Source organism: Phascolarctos cinereus, unplaced genomic scaffold (genome assembly GCF_003287225.1).
Source record: "Phascolarctos cinereus isolate Bilbo 61053 unplaced genomic scaffold, phaCin_HiC Scaffold_5;HRSCAF=322, whole genome shotgun sequence".
Lineage (NCBI taxonomy): Eukaryota > Metazoa > Chordata > Mammalia > Diprotodontia > Phascolarctidae > Phascolarctos > Phascolarctos cinereus.
This window is the reverse complement of record NW_027555958.1, coordinates 18552124-18576505: the sequence shown is the minus strand read 5'-3', so window position 1 is coordinate 18576505 and position 24382 is coordinate 18552124. Positions and strand designations below refer to the sequence as shown.

General features: G+C 47.9%; 1 protein-coding gene across 1 annotated transcript in view; it reads right to left on the bottom strand.

Annotated features, from left to right (window-relative positions):
• The window catches only part of CUX1 (cut like homeobox 1), a 395035-nt gene that overhangs the window by 287275 nt on the left and 83378 nt on the right, over window positions 1–24382 (bottom strand). The window contains 2 exon segments of the mRNA XM_021005648.2: window positions 20845–20892; window positions 20894–20956. Of these exon segments, the coding sequence (XP_020861307.1) occupies window positions 20845–20892; window positions 20894–20956 (111 nt within the window).

Here is a 24382-nt window from a genome sequence, read left to right as displayed (position 1 = left end):
CATAGTGAGAGTTTAACACATGCTAGCTGACTGACTGGACAACATTCTCATGGAAATATAGTAACACCTTTAGCCTCCTTTAGCAAATGACCAGAAAGGAACAAACTCATTAAAAATATTATTATTTCTAAGCTAAATTTCAGAATTCACAATATTAATTGGTGTTTAGAGGGAAGACAGCATAGTGGATAGGGAGCTAGGAAAGAAGTGAGGAAGACCTGGGTTCAAGATCTGCCTCTGACATGCTGGCTCTATGGCCTTGGGCAAGTGACTTTACTTCTGGACAGAGACACCCTCGCACTGTGGATGGAGGTGTGAACCTCCAGCAGGCAGCGAGACCTGAGTGCAAATCTAGTCTCAGACTTAGTAACTGTGTGCTGTGGGCAAGTCACTTAGCCGCTGCCTACCTCAGTTTCCTCATCTGTAAAATAGGGATAATAAATAGCCCCTCCTAACCAGGGTTGTTGTGAGAATAAAAATGAGACAATAATCATAAAGTGCTCTGCATACCTTAAAGTGCTATATAAACGCTAGATATTATTGTTATTAATATTATTACACTGTATTGTCGTATGTTGGTAGGAATTTGCTCACTGGGGAGTTCCCTGCACTGATGAGAAAAAGACAATAATGCTCCTATCTGACAAAACTGACTCTCTAGTGAACATCTGACCTTGCAAGCACGTACAATCCCTAACAATTCTTTCCACATCCTCTTTAGGGGAGTGAAGGCTTCCCGAGCTGAGACACAGTACAGCCATCAAGTCATAATGCTGTCACCATTTAAGGCCTCCATACATACCGGGCTCTTGTGCTCTCGAAGACGGGTGATGGTGTGGAGTTTGTTAGAGAGTCCAAGCCAAGTCTGGACTGACTTGGATACGTCCATCACTCCTCAGGCCTCCTCAAGCATCAAGGCTGAGGTGGCTTCATGGAGGGATGTTGGGCCAAGGCCTAAAAACTGTCTGCTAAGAACCCAGGAGCATTCATGCAGCTACCCAGAGACATCCAAACTTCAGCTGAGTATGGGGGAAGAAACTTCTACACTCACGGTGATAAACGTTCTCTCTCTCTCTCTCTCTCACTCTCTCTCTCTCTCTCTCTCTCTCTCTCTCTCTCTCTCTCAAGTCATGTTTCATATAAAACCATTTTTAATAGGCTCCAGAAGCACAAAATTATATACTAAATAAATGTATTAACTTATTGATAGAAGCTGTTTATTTAAACATGTCCAGATAACCAAATGAGTCAGTATTCATGAGGGATTCTACCAGCTCCTTCACGGATGAAATTCTGTAATTATTATAATACCTCCTTCAGCTCAAATAATTTTTAAATGGTGCTATTTTATCAAGGAAAATACATTATTTTTGAAACATGTAGTTTAAAAACAAGTGTCAAAGGTAAACATCTTTGTACTGACCTGTCATTCATTTCTCGTTCTGAAAAATAATTCAAGAAATGGAAAAATATAGTGTATGAATCAATCCTTTCCCATTGACTTTATAACTAAAATAGCTCATATAGGTTACATAGGTTGGCAGAAGGATTTTTCCTTCTGTTCTGAACAAAAACATTTGAACACATTTTAATATACAAAGTACAGACAAGCCATCGGAATTGTCAAGGCCTCAATTCCATCATATGGCAGTTGAACAGGGGGAGAAGAGGGGAGGGCAGCCTGCTAATCTTTCAGCGGCTCCTTCCAAAGCCAACACTGTATAATTTCCAAAGCTCTGGAATCTACTGTACAAAAACACAAATTTCTATCACCTTAACAACAGGGTTATATGACTTTAACAACATTACCCTCTGTCTCTGACACAAATTTTAATCTTTTAAAAAAAATCTATTTCTTGGAGCTAGGGTACAATGAATTGCAGATATAAACCTAATGCTTCATGTTCTGGAGGAGGAAAAATGTCTCCAATTTCTAAACAAATTCCAACTTGGTATGAAAGTTAAAAAAAAGAAGGAAAAGTTCCCCTTAATTATGAGCACCAACAAAAGCTTTGGATTTTAAGTTTTTTGAAAGGCCTTCGGAATCCCTGGAATTGTGCCTGCCAATTCAAACACCTACTATGAATTTAGTAATGGGTTATACAAACATAAATTACAAAGCCAGACGTTTTAAAAGGAAAAAAAGGTGATTTATTGTCATACTGGAGACACGGCAGGAGAGACGCACAATTTCAGTTTTCCATATATTCATCAACACTGCAGATGTCTTAATGCAAAAAGAATTTTAAAATAGAAATTACTCTCAACTCTTCTAGCTCACACAAATCAGCTCGTTTACTTAAAGAGAAGGTTACCAAGGGACATGTTTCTTACAAGTATTACCAAAAAAATTAATATCTAGAGAAACTTTTTCCCCAATCTAGTTTCAGCTACAAATGATTTTCTTTTAAAAAACACAGACAGCTGTTGTCTCAGTATTTCCCAAAAGATAATGGGGGAAAAGATAAATATATATTTGCAAACCACCCCCCCCCAACTTTTTTACCCAATAGAAACTACTAAAAAAAGTAGTAGCTCTGGCACCTAACTTATACGTCATCTTCTTGGTGCCACCAATTTTTATTTATTCTAACATATCAAAGTTCTTTCTTTTTATTTTCATTTGTTCTTGGAGCACGGAGGAGGGTGAGGAGGAGGAGGCGGAGGTTTTTCACCCTGCAAAAAGCACAGGACCTGCCTGGTATCACGACATCTAAATGGGAAGGCTGGTGCTTTCTGTGCCAAAGCCAAGTCTCAATCTCTCTGGGCTAGGAAATGAAAAGAATTAAATTAACGTGATCATCTCCCTCCTCCTTTCCGACGCTGAATCCTACAATACTCACAAGTTTCTGTTGTTAGTTACTGTTCCTAAAGAAATTATTTGTGGCAGAAATGGCAACCACAGTCTTAATGGGGAAAAAACCTTTTGCTTGACCTCTTAATGCCTGGAGGGGGTGGGGGAGCTCTATTTTTAACAAAGAAAGGAAATACTAGTCCACTGGTCTTCCACTAAGAAAAAAAAAGAGGGGAAGACAGTTTCACAGAAGAGAGGAGGTAGAAAAGGTTATGCTCCTTTCCTTTTGGCTACACGTCGAGGGACAAAGGCTCTTTTTCCTTCCACTTTCTTTTGGTCCCAATGGTCTTGGCCAAGAGGGCCACATACGGCTCTTCTGCCCATCCTGGACCACACACAACAGAGGCAGAACAAACTGATCTCAAAAACACTTGGTCAAGAGAGGCCACATGTCTGAAATCACCGAGGTCCAAAACAACATCGTCACATTCTTGCCACGTGGAATGTCTCCCCAGAGAGGGCCAATTCATGCCATTTGCGCTATTGTCAGTTTGATGATGTGAACACACCTGACCCCAAGGAAACGGACTGAGACCAGCACCATATTTCAAGCAAACCAAACAGCCAATAGACAGTAATGGCTTTAAGCTACTAGTGACCCAAGTCAAAAATGAAGGGCCACTTAATCTTTCGAAGGAAACTGTCAATGTTAGCTGGCCCAACAGCTGACTCTTTCTCCTGATCTTAATCACAGGCACCTATGATAACAGAGTGGTTTTTTTAATGTCTGACTTCAGACCAAGATTATTAATCCTTCAATTCTGACTATTTTTATCCACACAATGAAGCACTAAGTCTAGCAAATGTTGCGTTCAAGATTCCCTTCAGGCAGGCAACCAAAATATCACATTCCTTTGAAGTCCTTGGAATTTATGGAAATATGAAAGCCAAGGTATTGCCAGGAAAAAAAAATGGTTTTTTGGTGTGGATGTTTGTGCACGTGGTTATATAAACACACTCAAATGTGTGCCTCTGCACTTCCACAGTTAGAAGATCACATCAAATCCTTTTGTTTTTAACACTAGGGTATGGCAACCTGGATGTGTTCAATCAAGCTAACAAATACTTCATTCAAGCACACCAAAAGCTAAAACTGTTGCCATTTTCATCACTTGTAAATTTCTTGTTAGTAAAAATTCCAATAACCTGGAAAATGAAAAATTCCAAGGGGCTGAAAAGTAAACAAATATATAAAGGCAGTCCTCAACCTACAAATGCCCTAATAGGTAAAAATATAAATAAGGTCTTGGGGAGAGGGCCTAAATAGTGCCCCACACTCCCCCCCGAAAACATTTCTATGCATTCTTCAAATCGGAATCCCTGGACAACAACTGACCTAGAAACATGCCTTTTCTTATTAACATGTAAACAGTTCATCTCTAATGCAAATGCAGAGCTTTTTGAAGATCCTGGTACCCAAGAAAATCTACCTACTGCAGCACTGCTATCCACGATGTCCCCACTAGAGCCGCTGCTTCTGCTTCTGTTACCAAACCAGGCAAAGGACGCCTGAGCCCCCCACCCTGGGGCCATCAGGGTAAAGGGGAAAAGGCTACGAACATCTCAGTAGAGAACTCAAGGACGTATTTCCCCATGCAAACCACAGCATAAACAGTGGCTGCGTGGAGCTGAGCTAGTCTACTTAACATTTGATTTCGGGCTTTTATGATAGTATAATATGTTAAACATGGGTGGCGACTAGGCAAAGCAGATAAGCTGAAATTGTGACTTAGCATGTGTGTCCCTTTTAAAATGGATGCTCTCCTAAAGTCAGGTCCAGCTAAAGTGCATACTATGATTAACGTTTCTAAATTGAAAAAAAAAATTCACTCCCACTGAAGTGTTTACTGATGTAGTGCTGAAGTTTACAGAGAACTGGGCTTTATCAGTCAGGCAATAAGCATTTATTAAGCACCAACGGTGTACTAGGCACTGTGCTGAATGCTGGGGATACCAAAAAGGTAAAAGACAGTCCCTGCCCTCAGTGTAACAGGGAAAAACAATACGCAAACAGCTATGTACAAACAACCTACAGACAGGATAAACTGGAGCTCCTCAACAGAGGGAAAACACCAGAGTTAGGAGGGATCGGGAAAGGTTTCCTCACAGAAGCTGGATTTTAACGGGGACCTGAAGGCAGCCAGGGAGGTCAGTAGGCCAAGACGAGGAGGAAGAGCATTCCAGGCATGAGGGGCAGCCAGAGAGAACGCCAGAGCTGAGAGATGGAGGGTCTTGTGTGCGACCAGATCTCAGAACCTTTGGGGGCGGGAGTAAGCCGTAAGAAGGCTAGAAAGGAAGGAAGGGGCCAGGCTCTAAAAGGCTCCAAACGTCCAAAGAAGCTTTTATATTTGATCCTGGAGGTGACAGGGAGCCCCCGGAGGTGCCTGAGCAGGAAGCAGGGACACAGAGAGATCTGTACCTAAGAAAAGTTACCGGCAGCTCAGTAGGGAATTTGGTCAGGACATCTATCAAGGTGGCATACAGATGCCCCAGTGCTGGAGGACCCAGGGACAGGACAGCAAAGGCAGCTCGCTGGCAGGAGACTGGCAAGGCACATACGGGCACAGCACCTCCTCCACGCCACCCAGCAGCACACAATGCCTGACTTCACAGCAACCAGGAACCTCCTCTCTGGTCCAGCTGAACCCTCTCTCTCAATACAGATGGGGCAGGGGTGGCTCTCAGTGGACTCACATCTCCGATTAGTGGCAAAGCCACAAGCAGCACACGCATCTCCTGACCTCCAGGCCAGCACTGTTCTCACTAGAGCAAACTTCTTCTGACCCCACGAGCCAAAAATGTAGCTGGGAGAATTACTGAGCTATGCAAAGGGCACTGGTAATCAAGGCTGCTCTTCAAGAACATGCATGTGCGTGTGCATGTGCATGCTTGTATGCGTGTATGTGTGTGTGTGTGTGTGTGTGTGTGTCTGTCTGTCTGTCTGTTTGTAGTTAGAGTTAATGTTCAGCACTAGCCTCAGGTACTGGCTAATGTTCAATGCTGTAAGGTGGGAGCACACTTTCCATTTTCTGACTATCCTTTGGCTGACTGACCAAAGTCATACACTTCACACTCCAAAAGGAAAACAGGTTTTCTGGTTATTTCCTTTGCATCGAATATTCAACATCAACCAGTTCAATATGCAACACTCCCATCTGAAACAGACAGAAAGTATAAATCTGTTTACAACAAAGCTTAAGTAACTTCAGCGACTAAATTAGGAAATATGTGGGTATCTATGTGCTTCTACAAAGTCTGGCATCGTATTAACTTGTTAAAAAATTGGAAAGAGATCCACTGTCCATGGTTGGGCCATGCCACTATAAAACAAACAATATTCTATAGATTAATTTCTACATTCAGCACTACATTAATACCAATAAAATTTCCAAAACTATACCTGTAGAACTAAGTTAAACAATAAAAAAAAAATTCAAGGAACAAAAAAGTTTAGAAGCTCAAGGAAAATGAGAAAAAGGTATTGAAGGGGGCACAGCATTAACCAGACTTCAAATGAAACCAGCAGTCATCAAGATGATTTGGTAATGGCTAAAAAAGAGACAAGTGGAAAAGTAGAACAGATTATATAAGCAAAAAACAAAAGCAATAAAAGCAATAAACATTGGGTGTGGTGTTTTCATAAATGCAAGAAGACAGATTACTGGGCAAAGGCTCTTTTTTAAGAGAACTTCTCAGAAAAGCGCACAGCGGCTTTGAGGCTTAGAACAACATCTGACATCACATGCCCCAATAAACTCCAAAAGGGAAGGCACCCTGAATATAAAAGACTACATCACAAAAAAAAAATTGGAAGAGAAAGGCAGACCCTTCCACACAGTAGGCACCTAATACATTCTTATTGACTGACTCTGACTAGGGGAAGAATTCTTAACCACAGGAGATAGCAGGTCACAAAAGCCAAAATAGATATATTTGATGACATAAAATCACAAAGCTTTGGCACAAGTAAAATCAACGAAGAGAAAATAGGAAGAGAAACCAATGAACGGACAAAATGTTTGTATCAAGTTCACTGGAGACAACATGAACACCAAGATACAAAGGCGTTGGCATAACCAGGTAACATCAAGAGCCACTGATACGGTCAGGGGATATGAAAGATTTTCAGAAGAATTTCAGAATACAGAGAATCATCTGAAGACACTCAAAATCGCAGAGAGCAAGAGGAAGACAAAGTCCAAGCTCAAGCCTGGGAAACACAATGAAAATACCTCACACCAAGCAAATGAACAGAGAGAAAGGCAAATGGCACCTGGGCCCTGGGAAGCCAGGCACACTCATCTGGGGGGGGGGGGTTTGCTGTGAATGGGCCCAGCTGTTCTGAGCACGGATGTGGCGTCATGCACAAGGGAGCAGGCGATCCCTGCCCTTTGACCTAGTCTCCCACACCTCTAGAGGTCGAAGCTCACAGTCCTGTCTCTAACTCCACCACAGCTCCATCTCTCCACCCAGGATGGAGCCCTTAGTGCATTCTCGTTGGCCACGACTGTCAAGATCACCTTGATTCATCTTGCACACCACCCCAACTCCTTACTTGTCGGAATGAATGGTATGAATGTGGTAACAAGACCTAGCCTGTGGCATCTGCAAAAACAATGCCTGAAGAAACACGGAGAGAGAGCTACGAATTGCCTTTGGAGATCACAGTTCCAGAAGTTCAAAACAAAACAAAATGCCACGTGGTTAACCAGGAATCAGAACCCTCTACCTTCCAAGGTCCCTTAACCTCGTCACTTTGGATTTGAGGAACATGGCAAAGAGACATTAAATGAATGATCTGCTCAGGGGGTACCTAGAATCCAAGTCTAATGCCTCGACGGGGCTCATCAGGCTTCCTCCAAGCACAGCCCTGGAAGGGCCACCGAATCCCCAGGCCACCAGCCGCAGCAGGGCCGAGAGGCTGCCCTGAGATCTGCTCTGGCTTCCTACTGTCCCGCACCTCACTCCTACTTACGTGCTGCCTCATTACTTGTTCTCCTACTGCTGCCGAGGACATCAGCTGGCCTCTAGGCTCTGGGTCCAACCTGCGTTCCTACTCTTGTTAAACGGGGCTCCCCTTTGTGGACTCTGGCCTTGTTGCTGTTCCTCACACACAAGGCTCGTCTCCCACCTCCGTGTCTTTGCACTGGCTGTCCTTCACGCCTGGATGCGTTCCCTGTGCACCTCTTCCTTAAAATCCCTTGTTTCTCGCCTTCAACGTGAAGCCTTTGCTGAGAATATCTCCCAGCTGCTGGTGTGCTCTTGCATCTTGTTTGTGTACGTGCACGCACACACACACACAGAATGGAAGCTCCTTGAGGGCACATCTCCCCAGCATGGGCCTGGACCGCAGAAGCCACTTAATAAATGCTTATTTAGACCCAATGCCCTCTATTTTGTTAATTCCTCACTCTGTCCAGACAAGCCACAGGCCTAGCTCACCCTCCTCTCAAGGAATCCTGTGCATTTCACTGTGTGTGTGTAAAGACAGGATTCTGCAAGGGGTCTGTCCAGGCTTCCAAGAATCTCAGCCCTCCCAGACCTAAGCCTAAGGCCAGTTTCCATCTGACTAGGCTCTCCTGGAGGGCCCTGTCACACGGCTAGTGACCATGGCGCCTCTTATGTCATCTCCACCCAACTCACATTCCTGGGGCCTTCCAGGCTGGTTCCCCTTCAGTTGAGCACCGTACTTTCAGGCTACTTAGGTTGCCACACTGGCAAGCTTCCACCCATATGGAGCTGAGTCATGCCCTCAGATCCAATTCCTCCCAACAGATTAAGGCATGGAGGTCATTCTTTCACTCAGACAAAACCCATCTTATGCAACCAAGATTCTCAATCTACCAAAAAGCATTGCCTCGGCACCTCCTGTGTGCCAAGCACTGTGAATATGAATAGACTGGGACCAGGCCTATGACTTCACTGGAAACTCCCTCTACCAAGGAAGGTCTGAGGGAGTGGCCTACGGCACCGAGAGGGGCCAGTCACTGCATTAAGAGGAAAGCCTGGAACCTTCCCCTCCTCCACACACAGAGTCTAAGTTCTGTATCCTCTACTTGAAACTGTTTCTCAACGCCCTACAAAATTCCACATTCTTGGTGCAAACCTGCCCTCCCCCCAAATTTACATTGAGATGACAAAAAAAAAAAGAAAACTTTGACCCAATCTGTGATCGTGGACCACTTTCAGAGAACTTCCTATTCCTGCGTGAAACTGGACAACTCACTAAGGAAGCCGCTCTTTTCATTTTCTGAACTTGGAAAGTGAGGCCCACGAGATGTGAGTGAGTTTCTGGATTAGCCCTTAAAGGAGTAAGTCTTCTGATTCTCAGCTCTACTAAGAATTTACATGGACAAATGTGCAATAGAAACTCGCATCTATTGTCAGCATCGGCAGTGATAACAAAGTTTGGGGCTTGTTTGTTTTGTTTTAATTCTAAAAACTGTCACTTACAGACTTCTAACACACCAGGACAAATTTCCCTTATTCGCAGGTAAAATCTGCACGGGCTATTTTTGTCTAATCACTTCATCCTCTTCTAACTCCATTAGCCAATTATTCATCTGTAGGATCATTCATCTGCTACACTTAGCACCACTTAAAATAGCCCTTCTTAAATCCAGGCCTCTTAATGTTCTGTCCAGTCTCAGAGGCGAAAGGGAAAAAAAGGCACTTCCAATCTTTCCCAAACAAGGTGAAACATTATTCCACTATTGAATGGGGAGACCGACGACACACAATCAGCTTCGGCTTGAGGTGAACTGGAGCCAATACTCCAGGCGGTGAGGAAGGACAAGGCAACAAGTCCTGAATTCTAATCTCGACTACACCATTTACTTGACAGTAATTCTGGAAAAGAGTATGTCTGAAAGAACGAAAAGGCACGTATCAAACACTCTGCTAGTCACAGGGGATAAAAATATAAGTCTAAATCAGTCCCTGCCCTCAGGGAGCTTCCGTTCTATGGGAGGAGCCAGCACCTACAGAGGAATAGTGGTGAGGACTCCCGGGGAGTGCGCATGCGGAGCCAGAGCCCAACGCCATGCCCTTTCCAGAAGCAACAGCAGCACTCGTTTGATTGCCATTCCCAGAATAATCCATCAATCATCAAGGATTTAATTAGAATCCACTATGTACAAGGAACTGGAAATACACATTTTAAAAGTGAAGCAATGTCTGCCCCCAAAGAGCTTTCTTTCTATCCGGTAGAAGAGGGCAGGCGGCCAGGGCCCAGAGGCCCTGATTTTCTGGTGGTGGCTGGTTGGCTAAGCTTCTACTCTCTCTATCTTCAATGGGCCAGCTTAGCCCTTGGGCAGTCTCTTTACCTGTGCCATGCAGGATTAGTGTGAATAATGGGCCCCATGAGGTGCTACATGTACGTGAAGTTTTAATGATGTCAAATGTGAAGTTATCATCACACAAAAGACAATAGGTAACTGGTTCTAGCCCAACAGAAAAAGGCAGTTCAAATACAAATCACAGGACCCCTTGGAGGGACTCCTTATTTGCACCAACTGAGACCTGCCTTGGAAATGGATTGCTTTTCCCTTAAGCTTCATTCACATCTAAATTGCAAAGAAAGTCGAGATGCCAGTGGTACTGATCCTCCAGGCCTCAGAACTGTGTGCAGTGATTAATGTGGTCAGTAACATGGGCACTGCATGACGGTCAAAACACTTCCCAGCCTGATTCCTTGATGGCCACCTTCAAAACAGCCAGCAGGACTCATCGTCTAACATGTATCAATATACTGCTGATGGGGGACAGCAGAAAAAGTCAAAGGACCTGGGTTCAAAACCAAACTTGGGCCCTTCCTGACATCTCATCCTCATGTTTATCTAGTGTGTTGAGGTTTGAAAAACTCTCTACATGGGTTATCTTACTTGTTTCTCATAACCCTGGGAGTTAGGTGCTATTATTCCCACTTTGCAGATGAGAAAATAGAGGCTGAGAGACGTAGACAACTTGCCAATGAGTTTCTGAGGCAGGATTCCAACTTGGGTGGGATTACTTAAGCACCTTGGGCTCCAATTTCTACTGTCTATAAAGTAAGGCTCTCAGAGGGCCCTTCCACCTCCAGATCCACGATCCTATACCTCCTGACATCCCAGTAACGAGGCCACCAGTTGGACACCAAATTTGCTCCTCACTGGGTTTTTAATTATACCCATTACCTATAACCCACAAAATCACGTTTTGCCCTCTACGGCACAAAGGAACCCTGAAAATCATTTCTTTCACTGATGATGCGACTTAAGCTAACAGTTCAATTGTTAACAGTTTAAAGGTTCACATTTAATGTTCCAACAGTTTCTAGTTAAAGTCACATTATAATTTAACAGTAAATGATGAACCATCTGAATTTTCTGGGATCTGATGTTTTCTAAGGCAAAAATAAAAATCCCCAGGACCATTTCAGCTGGCTAGCTACTTCTGAAGAGAAAGAGAAATAAAAATAAAAACCTAGTTAATTTTGTTTCTCCCCAAAGGACAGTCTGTGAATATTCAGAAGCTTCCCTAATAAGCATTACTACAATTACGAAGTACTACAGTAGAGAAAGCTCTGCCTCTGGAGTCAAAGGGCTTGGGTTCAAATTCCAACTCTCTGACTTTGGGGAAGCTGCTTCCATTTTCTGGGCCTCCGCTGTTTCATCTATAAAATGAGGGGATTGGACTGTATTAGATTTCGGCCAGATCTAAATGAATGATCCCAGGACCCTCAAATATATGGTAAGGCACTGGTAAAATCTTGGCCAATCAGAAAACTGAAGCCGTGAGTCAGAAGTTACCCCTTCAAATGTTTCTTTGATCATTTGTGATGGAAAGCTTTCTAAAACCAAGTCCACATTTCACTGGCTTCTTAAACAGAGAACAACCAACACGTTTAAACTTTCTCTTGAAATATCCAAGTCACCATTAGCAACATCAGCCACTTTATGTAGCTGGAAAAGGCCCACTAAAGCACATGGAATGGTATGGTCCTCATCAGACCCATCAACATTCTATTGTTTATTGGGTTTTCTGCCTCCTCCCATGCTGTCATGTTGCCAGGGATCATTTCTTGCTTGTCTGAAATGAGCCCCCTCCTCACCCACTACCTCCTAGTTCCTAATATTCTGGAGACTTAGGAACCAGAAAACCAGCTTGTTAAAAGTGTGTCTAGGGGCAGTTAGATGGATTCTGGCCCTGAAGTCGGGAGGATCTGAGTTCAAATCTGGCCTCAGATCAAACACTTGACACTTACTAGCTGTGTGACTCTGAGCAAGTCACTTAATCCCAACTGCCAGGAAAAAAAAAAAGTGTGTCTAAAATAAAGAGTTAATGGTCTCTGAGTGAGGAACTGAGATGCTCTAATGATCAGATGTGACCTTTAATGCCAGGATTTCGTGACAGGCAGCTTTCGGTGTGCTCTTCCTGGATGGAGGCAGGCTCCAGACACGGGAGGTTAACGATGCTCTAAATCCCACATAACTGGGTGGTCTCTGTGCCATAGGGGGTAGCTGGCATCAGTTTGTGTGGCTGGTCTCTGGGTCTTGAGGCCGACTCGGCATCCCATCACAACTAATGCCCATGACCCAGGTCTCCTCTGTCAGCGTTTTGTTTCCGATGCCTTTTCTTCCCACAGTTCCTGTCTTTCTTTAAATCCATGAAGCCATCAGAGAAACAGGGCTGGAGGACTTGGGTTCGAGTCCTCCCATTGTCTAACCCTGGGCACGCCCCTTCCAGGCAGCTACGTCCCAGAGAAGACACTGGCCTGCAAGGCTGAAGAAGCGATGCCACCAGAGTTCCCTGGACCCATGGAATCATGAGTCCAGTCCTCTCCTGGACCTAACTCTGGGATCCTCTGGCCAGGAGCCTGCAAAAATGAAGGTTGGCTTACCTTCTCAGAAACGCCTCTGACCGCCTGGGCAAATAAGTAACCCATGAGGCTGAGGAGTCAGGTGCCAGCATAGGCACTACTTAATCCTTTCTTCTTGGGGCAGAGGTCAGAGCTGTCCCTTGTGGGAGTGGCGGTCACAGCGCTTCCAGGGCCTCCTGTTCAGGTACGGGCAGGTCACACGTTCTTTGATCCCTTCTAACTGAGATGCTGGAGCCACCCCACAGCACCAGGGGGCCTGGGCTCAAATCCCTGGACACCAACAGGACCCCTTCACGCCTCAGGCAACTTTCCTGGAGAACAGGAGCCAAGGGGATCCCTAATCCAGAGCCCCCTGATGCCTCCAAAATCACAGGTGCCGTGTGTGTGTGTGTGTGTGTGTATACACACACTAGAGGCTCACTAGGGCATCCACTCAGTGTCACCTCTTCCCAGGCTGCCTCATTGCCAGCCCTGCCTGTTTGAGGCTATGAAGCCAATGACCAGAAAACTGGACCCCCAGCCTCGACTCCGCCCCCTGCACCCAAAGGCTTTAAAAGGGAGGATCCGCATGCAGCGTCTGCCCGGGAAACACATCATCTCCTGCCTGAGCCTCGGCATGCAGCAGGAGGGAAGGGCACGAATCAGACCTGCTAACGGACCATGACAAGAGTCGCAGCCAGTGAGCACCTGGAGTTTCCTAAGTGGACTTTGCCACTCCACCATAGAATGGAAGCTCCTGGAGGGCAGGGGTGGATTCAGGTTTGTCTTGGTGCCTGCAGAGACTGCTGGCCCAAGAAGACTGCAATTCAGCCCACTGCTCAAGAGTGTGAGCCTGAAAATCCATGAGACCGAAAAACCGTTCAAACTCTGACCCAGGGGGCATGAGAGACTGGAAGTGACGCTCCAGGGGCAGCCCGAGAGAAGACTCCCAGCAAGCAGGGTACCCCCAGGGCCCTTGAGTGGACAAGCAGGCTCCAGTTCTTGTGCCAATGGGACACACACCCGGTGGTGGGAGATGGGCTTAATTCTGGGTACTAACTTCAAGGAGGAGAAAGGGGAAGAGGAGGGAGGAGAGGAGGTGGAGAAAGGGAAGGGGAAGAGAAGGGTGGGGAGGAGAAGGGGGAGGAAAGAAGGGAAAAGGAGGAGAAAGGGAAGGAAAAAGAGGAAGAGGAGGAGGAAGGGAAGGAGAGGAAGAGGAAGCGGAGGAGGTGAAAGGTGAAGAAGAAGAAAGGGAAGAGGAGAAAGGGGAAGAAGGGGAGAGAGGGAGAGGAAAAAGGGAGATTTGAGAGATGGAGATGTCGACAAAGAAGGAAGTTAACGTATTAATTTAGAACAAGTGTGCAAAAAAACATTTATTAAGCGCTTACTATGTGCAAGGGAGACCCAAACAGAAATGCAGGCCAGTCTGTGCTCTTAGCGTTCACGTCCAAAGCGGGGAGGTTGGAGCTGTAGCCATGAAGGCCATCTGGTCCAGCGTCTTCATTTCTTCATTTTACAGAAAAGGAGACTGAGTCTCAGGGAGGTTCGGGGCCTCAGGATCACAGTCCCAGAGCTGGAAGGCCCCATTTTAGGGATGAGGAGCTAAGGCCCAGGGAAGGAAGTTAACTTGCCCAAGGCCATCGAGGCAGGTGTCACCAAGCACTGCTAAGTGCTCACTGTCTGCCAGGCGCTTGAGACACACAAAAAGGGGTCTCTGTCAGGGGCTTTCAGACCCCAGCCCTGCTGTTTCCCTGAACCAAGCTGTCTCCCCAACCGAGGAGGAGCAGGGAAAAATAAATAAGTAAACACACCAATCAATGTGGGAATGGACAGACTGAAATGCAGACTGTCTGATCTAAAGAATTAAAGGCTGACGCCTCAGAGGAGGCGCGAGGACTCCATCAATCAGACGGTGGGAAGTCACCTGACAACGTGGAGGTCTCGGGAGCCCGCTCCCTGAATAACTCCAATTAGACCAAGCACTAAAGGACTCCACAAAGAAGGAACAACCTTCTCGGGCGGGAGCGGACAAAACAGCCAGGAAGGCTGCGGCCTCCACCTTTGACTTGAAGAGAGCAGCTGGGACGGCTTTCTCCTCTGCACCTGGAGGGACCCGCCTTGTTGGAGGTCATTTGAGGCAAGAAAAGTTAAGGGCCAGCTCCCAGTTGTTGTTTGGTTTTGTTTCTAGAGACCCAAGCCTTGGTTTCTGACGATGAGAGGCACACAAAAATGTTAATTCTCTGAATAAAAAGCTGATCCTACCTGGAGGGCCCCTTTCTCTTCCCTGCACCCAACCTACAGCGGCACCTCCAAGCGCAGTCCCCTATTCCAAGGCAGCAGGACACGGGGTCATCCCTGGCAAACACCACGTCCATCACTTACTACCTGTGTGGCCTCGTGCGTGACCTTTCTGCCCTGGGCCCACGCTCCCCCAGCTTTAAAACACAGGCATCAGGCTCAAAGGCCTCCAAGGTCCTTCCAGCTCCACATCTCCAACGTTCCCTGGCATCGGGGCCCCTAGAGACGTCCCTTCTCCTGTCCCTTACTGCTGCTGACCACTGCTGTCACAGCTGAGGATGACGCCCTCTGGCAGGAGCCCCGCACCAGACCCCACTGACCTGCCCTGGTCTCCTCTACCAGGGCCCCCATTTCCACCTCTCCCTGAGTTGCTTCTAGAGTCCAAACCTGGGGAAGCCCAGCCACAGGCCTGGAGACGGGGTCCCTGCTCTGGAGGCCGTGGCAGGGTGACATGTCACCAAGGTGCCTCAACAACACTACAGATTCACGTTCCCATAGAAACACGGTTATAAATGGGACCTGGGCTCTCGAGGCACTAACTACAGCTCAGCAGCATTATGGGTTAACTAGACTTCAGCACCTTAGCCCCATTTATAACATTATTTCTATGGAAACATGCGAAACAACAACCTGCCTGCAAATGAACTTGTGGGAAGGGAAGCCACGTGTTCCCTCTCTGTGGGACAGTAAGTGGGAGCCAGAGCTGGCTTTGAGGGCAAGATTTAAGGGCAACAAAGCAAAGCTGCCTTTTTTCAATTACCTGCAGCAAACAGGGCTGCCTGAGCACAGAGCTGAGAGCAAGAGAGACAGCCACAGAGTCAGTGGGCACACTGAAGAGTGGAATTGGAGGAAGAGAAGCTGCCGTCTTCCTTTTAAGGTGATTGTTAAAAAAATCTTCCTTCCATGTTTGTTGTTTATGTTCCAGATCTGCTCCAAGAACATCCTCCTTTGGGGACAACCAGGCAAAAAGACGTAACCAAAGGACCTGAGAGGTGAGGGGTGCAGGGAGAGGAACGCACTGTCCGAGCACCAGGACGCTGAGAGGATCTCACAGGCCCCGAGAGCCCCCCTGCCTGTTACAGATGAGGATGCAGCGGGGCCTGCGCCCAAGGCCACACAGATTAGAATTACGTTGGTCTGATTTTACACAACTCATTTCTCTTTTTATTCTCTGGTACGAGGGCTGGCTCTCTGGGGAGGGAACCCAAGAGGCAGCCTTTGGGGAATCAGGATGATGTCAATAGTTTTTAAATAAGCCATTGAAGGACCCAAACAAAAATGCCAAGGACCAAGCTCCTCCACACTCCTCCACGCTCCACTTCCACCACAGCCAGCAATCAGGCCTGACGGACGGCTCTCCCTCAGCATCAGGCTGCACAGAGCTGCTCACAGCACAACTCAAGGCTCCCCAGGATGCAGAGAAAGGTCCAGTTCCGTCCTCCTGGCCCTCACCAGCCCGATGCACAGAGCAGATGTGGCGGGAAGAAGGGCATTGGAGTCCTCAGATTGCCTGTCTCTCCCCGATGCCAACATTTCAGACACTGTTGCTCTGACCAAAGCTCAAAGCAAGTAACCTGTTCACACCCCTATTTTCTGGGGCATTAACTTTATGGGACAAAAGTGCTTCATTTTTTCCCTAGCTCTTTAAAAACTGCCACTTTCATGATTTTTCATTAGCCCTAGCCAAAACAAAAATTAACACAGTGGATCAAGTTAGATCCAACAAGGCAGACCAGATAGAAGAGACTCGTCAGAGCTGGCTGCACCTTCCGTTGGCAGCTGCCAGGCCCAAGCATGGCCCAAGCACCTGCCTGGAGCCTGGCTGGGTGTGGCAGCTGTCTGTTTACCAACCAGAGGGGACTCCGCCCCAGCACCCAAGCTCCACCTAAGGCACATCTGAATGGCAAGTCACTGAACTAACAACGTCAGCAAGGCCAGGAAAGGGGTAGAGTCAGGGGGATGGACCTGAGAGAGGGTCCAGGGTCTCTAGTACTTTTATTTAAATGCACCAGCTCCACCAGGGACCATGCTAGAGTCTTTTTCTTAATGATTCATGGAAGATGATTTCAGGGCACAAATAACCTGGGTTAAAGCTGGGCCTCTGACTTATCCTGACTGTGTGACCCTGAGGAAATCACTGACAGGCTCAGTGTCCCCAGGCAATCCCGTCCTCTCCGAAGAGAAGCTGCAGAGTCAATCTACATTGGTGAAGGAAGTTTCCTCATTGGGAGAAAGCCCTGGATCACTGAAACCAAAGGCAGGTCTAGTACCAAAAATTTTATTTTATGAGCATGTCGACTGTTGAGACTTGGGTTAAGAGGAAGTGCAGCAGAGCAGTAGTGAGGGGGCCGCAGCCCAGGAAGCCCTGGATTGCAGGCCCATCTTAGAGGCGTGCTGGCTGCAGGACCCCGGGTAGTCTGTAACCTTGCAGAACTCCAGGCAATATTCTGACATGTTGGAGGGTGCTGGTAGTGAATTTTAAAGCTTGTGGTTCTTCTCTGGGGGTCCCAACAAAATCCCAGAAATCACGGTTTTCACTCTGCGGCCTCTTGAGGGTTTCTGACCAGGCGCCCTGCCCACAGACTAGACTTTTTTCCCCAACACCACAACACCAAGCGCTACCTCTTCCGGCCAGGCAAGGGGTGCCCCTTCCCCTCCTGGCCTTCAGGGGTGCAAAGGCATCCTTCCTCACGGTTCTCTGGGCCAGGGCCCTCAGCCACAGGGGTCTTGGAGGCTCCACGCGCCCTGGCCACCAGCTCCAGGGCTGGTCTGGGGACAGCCACCACAGCCTGCCAGCCTGTTTACACTCCTCTGATAATTTACATTGAGCAGTGGCGGGTGGAGGGCGATCCCCATCCCTTCACACCTCTAAGTATAGTGAGAGACGAAAACTCCCAGGCTCACGGGATAGTTGCAGCCTTCCTGGACCACGCTACCCCCTCCATATTATAAGCTTTCCTTTCAACAGGCCTAGCCAAGGCATTTACTAAAGAAGCTCCTTTTGCTCCATGTCTTTACGGTTTATGGCGGCTGTTAAGGAATGAGAATTCCAGGTCTCCATTTCTTCAGCTGTGGGGGTCAACACCATGACCTACATACAAAGTCAGTCTTCCATTGCGAAGTGTCACGGTGTGATCAGGGGTGCTGGCTTTGGCATCAGAAAGACCTGGGTTCCAGTCCTGCTTTTGGCTCTTATGGACTTTGAGATCTTGGACAAGTCCTTACCTCTCCCTGCGCCTCTGTCTCCTCTCCTGTAAAATGAGGGGAGTTTGACTCCATGATGTCAGAAGTCCCTTTGGGTCCCTTAGCAAACTGTCTCAATGCTCAGATGACCCTGCAGAAGGACTCTTAAAATGCTGTGGATGGATCACAATCAATTCCCAAGGACACTTCCTTCCCCATACTAATGGGCTTCCTTTCACCTGGTGCTGGGCAGCTGAGCAGAAGCCTGGGGCCTCCAGGAAATGGCTCAGACACAGGCTCTCCTCAAAGGGGGCCTCTCCCCCTACATGGATGGAGAGGTGGGCTCCACCTTTGTCGATTTCCGGCTGCCACAGAGTCATCCAGACTGACGGCGACCCTCGCCGAGATTTCCTAGCCCTAATGGGTACCAAGACATGGCCAGGCTACAGTCTGGCAATACACAGTGTACCGGGGCATGGTCAGCATGGGGCTGAAGCCACAAGCCACACATGGACAACAGTGATAGAATAAAGGAGGGTCTTCTCGGCCACAGCAACACTCACCAGAAAAGCACCAAGCGGCAGAGAGGCACTGGCAGAGACCCCAGCAGGGGACAAGTTCGGATACAGCATCTGGCTCTGGGTCTCTTCATGGGGAGCAGGGTCTGGGGGAGGGGAGGAGAAACCTACAGACGCAGAACAGGCCACGCATGGTAAGAGGTAGGCACTTGCAAATGACAGGATGTGCTTCAGGATGGCCAGGAATCCAGTCCGGCTAGGTTGCTAAAGCCCACCAAGAGGAGCAGTCTGAGAGGGTACAGTGGAGAGCGAACTGGCTTGGGAACCAGGGGATCCCAGTTCAAATCCTGCCTCTGCCACCCGTGACCTGTGTGACCTTGGGTACTTCTCCCAGAATGAGGAGGGTCACCTACACAGCCTCTGAGATCCTTCTGGACTTTGGTCAGACCACCCTCCATGCTCAGACTACTGGACTGCACTGAGTAGGCAACAGGAAGCCTGCCCAGCTCACAACAGGAACTGTTCAAACAGTCGGCTTCCCAGTACTTCTACATTTCAGCAAAGAACTGGAAATTGGAAGTGGAGAGGGCCAGACAAACGGCAGTAGCATGGGGACGTCATGGACCATGAATGACGTGAGGAATGCAGAGAAACACAGGAAAACACCCCCACCCCCTGCCCGGGGCCCCGCACACAGTAGGCACACAGAAAAAAAAAAGAACCAGAAAAATAACAAGATACAAGGACCATAACACAGGCAAAAATAAAGTAGCACAGAACTTGTCCCTGTGTCAATCTAACGACCAGGAGAAGCAATGATGAAATCCATGCCCTGGCAGCCAAGGGGGAGGGATGGGGCTGGCTTAAATGGTCCTTTTCCCTTCTTCTGTTATGTGGGGAGGCTCATGAGGAGGGGCAAAGGAGAGTGGTGTACACAGAAGTAAGTAGGATGTAAAAATTAAAAACCATAAATACACACATTATATGCCCATCCATCCGTGCATCCACACACACAAACCCAGCAGCTTCCTGTGGCACATTTTAAATGATCAGATTCGTACGCTCCTCATTCCAAGCAGACACACTGTGCGCACGCCTCGGGCACCCCGGCAGAACATCAGCTCCTTTGAGGCAGGGGCTGGTTTTGTCTTTTTCTCGTGGCCCGTGGGCTGAGCCCGGCGCCAGCATCTACCAGGCGCCGAGTCGATGCTCGGTTGGACTGGCTGACTGTGGAGTGACTGTCCAGTCAGGATCAAGTCTTCTATATCTGCTTTCGACTGCACACGAGCACCCCACCCGCACCCCACCCGGGGTACCCTCAGGGAAGGCGCTGCAGAATCAGACAAGGGGACTCCTGGGCCTTCTCTGAATGGAGGGAGGACGTGAGGCCTAGAGATAAGAACTCTCTCAGGCCGAGCTGCTGTTTGTCACACAGGATGTAATCCTTAGGTCCAGCCGGCTATCCATGGCTCCATTCTTTTTCTCACTTACTAAGCTATGGAGAGAAAGGAAGGGTCAAAGGTCCCAAAACAACAGTGACAAAGACCTGAAGAGGAACCCCCCCACTGTCCTTCTGTCGCACAGATCAAAGGAAAACTCGGGGAGACCGTGGATGCATGGATGCCCTCTTCAAACACTGCTTCAAAAAGCCCTCTGGTTCATTTACAAGTCAATACTAGAATCACGTGTATTTTTAAAGAAGTGATGATGGGCCTAGCCATGGACAGAAGCAGGAATGCGCCCCCTGCTTCCCCAGGGCTTGGCCAGGGAAGCAGGTCCTGTTAACCACCTGTCTCAGCTTCCACACACACGCAGAAGGTTCTCATTATGCGGCTGCAAGTGCAGCCCTTCTACCTGGCATGTTAATGGACTTAAGGCCTGACTCCTGAAAATAACAAACAGCTGAACCCTAGAATTATGGAGGGGAAGGCAAGCATGGACACTGAAACAGAGAATCGCTATTCGCACTCTGCTCTGTTCCTATCCAGGTTCTGAATAAACCTGGGGATTTACTTCCAATGGCTAAATCCAAGCCGATCGGTGTCTACAGGGCCCCACAGCGCAGTGGGGTGCAGGGAGGTGCAGGCCAATGACCAAACCAAGGCAACACACACCCAACGCCACCCCCGACCAAGGCGCCACGCCGGCCTCACCTCCGGAGTGTTTTTCTTGAACTCTCGACTTTGCTCAATGAGCCTCTTCCCGAGACTGCTCACTTTCATCTTGTCGGTTGGCCAATACTGTTGCTGTAGCATCGAGCTCCCTCTGTCAAGAGAAACAAGCAGCACAATGAGATTGGGCTGGAGCTGCGCCCCAAAGATGGCACATTATATCTGACCGGAGGGTGGGGGCAGGAGCGTGCCTCCACTGCCTGGTATGGGAGGGGAGGACAGTGCTGGGTAGGGGGAGAACCACACTCTCACTGCCTGGTATGGAGGGAGGGGAAGGACCACATTCCCAATGCCTGGTATGGGGGTGGGGGGTGCTGCGTGGGGGGAGGAGCGTGCCCCCACTGCCTGGTATGGGGGGGGGTGGAGAAGGACGGCGCTGGGTGGAGGGAGAACCACACTGTCACTGCCTGGTATGGGGGTGGGGGGCTGGACAGGGGGATGAGCGTGCCCCCACTGCCTGGTAAGGGAGGGGAGGGATGGCGCCGGGCAGGTTTTCTTCCACAAGCCCTCAAGTCAAAGGGACACCAATGACGTCAGAAATATAAAATTTCTGTGGAGTCACCAACACACAAAATCAAAGTTAAACTGATGATGTCACTCAACGAAGTCACGAAGTTTAGATTCTCAGCCTCTGTCAATGAGCATCTTCCTGATGCTTAACTCTGTGTTTCTGATTTTTAAAAAACTCATCGAGGATGTCCACACTCTCCGGTGATTCACACTGTATTTTGGCTTCCAGGAGTTCTACAGCTGGGATTCTTAACCTGGGGTCTTGAGAACTTGTTTATTTAATATTGTGACAACTCCATTTCAACTAATTGTGTCCTTGATAATCCTATGCATTTTATTTTATTCATTAAAAAAAAACAAAACCCAATTCTCAGAAGGGGTCCACAGACTTCACCAGATTGACAGAGAGGTCCAGGACACAAAAAAGGGTGAAGAGCCTCTCATCTTGGGCTGTTAGGAGCTTCTAAGGCCAACTCGTCCAAACTCGTCATGGTACGGCCAAGCAAACCAAAGACCTAAGGTGATAAGAGCCAAAGGCAGGATTTGAACCCAGGTCCTCTTGGGCTGAATTTAATTTAACTCAAAAAGTTAAAATTAATGTATTTAATCCCAAGAAGGTGAATCAAAAATGAATCTGTTTTTTCCAGTGACTCAAACATGAACCTGTACAGAACACTGCAGGGACACTTTGGGGGACGGGGCTGGTATAGCTGAGAATCGCCCTAATTCGGAGATCTCCAGTAACACAGGCAACATGGCTTCAGGGCACTTCTGCACATAGGTCCCAGAAATGTCACAGAGCTGGTGATGCTGGGAGGGGGAGGAGGGCCTCCAATTCTACCAGGAGCTGCCAACTCTCCAGCAACCTCATGAGCACCCGTGGCAGATGGGCACACAGTGGGGCTACAGGCTGACCGCAGGACAGCAAGGACACATTTCTGCAAGCAACCAAAGCCCAATCCTCCTGCTGAGCGACTTTGGTTACTTAAGAGACTTAAAAGCACATTCTGGGAAGGATGAATAAGACCTGATCAGCAGGTATTGGGGACCCCCCCCCAATTCTGAATCTGCCATATAGCCAGCTTGCCATCTGACAAGGCAATCTTCTCATTCTAATCAAATTAAGATTCCAAGGCAAAAAGTCATTTGGGTGGAAAAAATATGACTGGTTGAGCATCTCTTAATGAAAAGAGCTCCAACTTTAGCAGGGAAGGACCTGTATTCAAATCCCACCTTGTAAGCCATTTGATCTCAGAGTGGTATAGGAGAAAGAGAACTGGACATGGGTCCAGTCACAGGACATGGGTTCAAATCCCACCTTTGATGCTACTACCTGGGTAACCTTGGGCACGTTATTTAACTGGCCTGGGCCTCAGTTTCCTCATCTGTAAAATATAAGCCCAAGACTAGATGGTCTCTTTGGCTCCTTCCATCTCTAATTCTGTGATCCCATGAGTCTCTCTGGGCCTCAGTTTCCTCAGCTGTAAAATGAGGAGAGAGGACTGGGAGGAGGGGACTCCAGGGTTCCTTCCAACTCAAAGACCTATATCTAGATGATCTCTTGAGTTCCTTCCATCTCTAAGTCTATACTGAGAAAGGATGTTATATTGCCCATCCCAAGTGGGTGGGCCCTACCTGTTCTTTCTTAAATCAGGTGGTCTGCATGGCCAGTACACCGCTATGAGGGCTCCGACGACCGTCAGCCAACAATCTGCCCCAAACACAGGGTCAGGGCAGGAGCTCGGGGCAGGGGAGTGGGGGTATAGAAGCATCACCGCTAGGCCACACCTTCCTCGTTATTCTGGAGAGATAGCGGGCTAACAAGTCCAATCGGGCTGGGACCGGCTAGAATTCACTAACAGATGTCAAAGATATCGCAGAAAAAGAGGGAAACATTTAACAGTTTGGCAGGACCACATTTGAAACTCGTCCCAGTTAAGCGAAGGCACATAAAAAGAGCAGCAGAAACCAGTGTGGTTACGTTGGGATAGAAAGAGCAATAACAGATAAGCAGAAGGCTCTTCAAAAATATAAACAGTCTGCTGAGGAGGAGGGCTTGGATGCCTCGATTTAAGAAGCCAGAGCCCAAGCTAAAAATGGAGCGTTCCAGAAGAAAACCTCATCGTAAAAACAAGAAGTGACTTCAATGTGCCTTTAAAAAACACTGACTAGATACGGGGGAAATTTTCCTTAGCAAAACCAAGTCGATGCTTCATTCCCCTCCAAAAAATGGATCACGAAAAGACAGAATTGGTTTGTTCTTCCAGATAAAATGGAAATATCTTCTGAAGTGACCCATGTAATGGGGAGAGGACAGAAATCCACATGCATGGGGCTACAGGATGAGCATTCCAAGTGAATTCTGACTCTAGTAACAGTCCCAGTCACAAGTAATTGAGACCGTGGGTGACAGACACAGTCCTAGAAGGGCTGGCTCTGGAAACAGAGGCAAGACGACTTTTCTCAAGACGGCCCATCTCCCGTAGTTCCCCCATAGTAATGACTCTGTCCTGAAGGGCCAAAGCCAGCTGGACAAGTACAGACAGGCCGGACTCCTCCATTAACCGTCAACTTGCTTTTCATCTTGGGAGGTAGGTGGGCACTCGATGACATCAAGGGGATTCTCTGAGGTGAAAGCCCCCGGTCACCTATGACAGACCCAGGCTGTGATGATAAGGGTGTCCTTCCGCCACTCCAGCCCCTGGCTCCCTAGCCTTGGCAGAGACCCTCCAAATAAGCAGTAGACGCTTCCTGAGCACAATAAGTGATCGAGAAAGCTCCACGAGCAGACAAAATTGCCGGCCAAGCACTAGTTTATTATCTACTGATCCTGCCAGCACTTGAACTGACAAATGCAATTTCACGCGGGCCGAGAGGACCGGATTCAGGCGGTTGGTATGCGGAACTGCTAATGACCTCAGAGGGAGTTACAAGACCTCTCACCTTGGAGCTTTAAAACCAAGCAAAACACAGCCATCAGCACCCAGGGCTCAGAGGCAGAGGGCTGGCC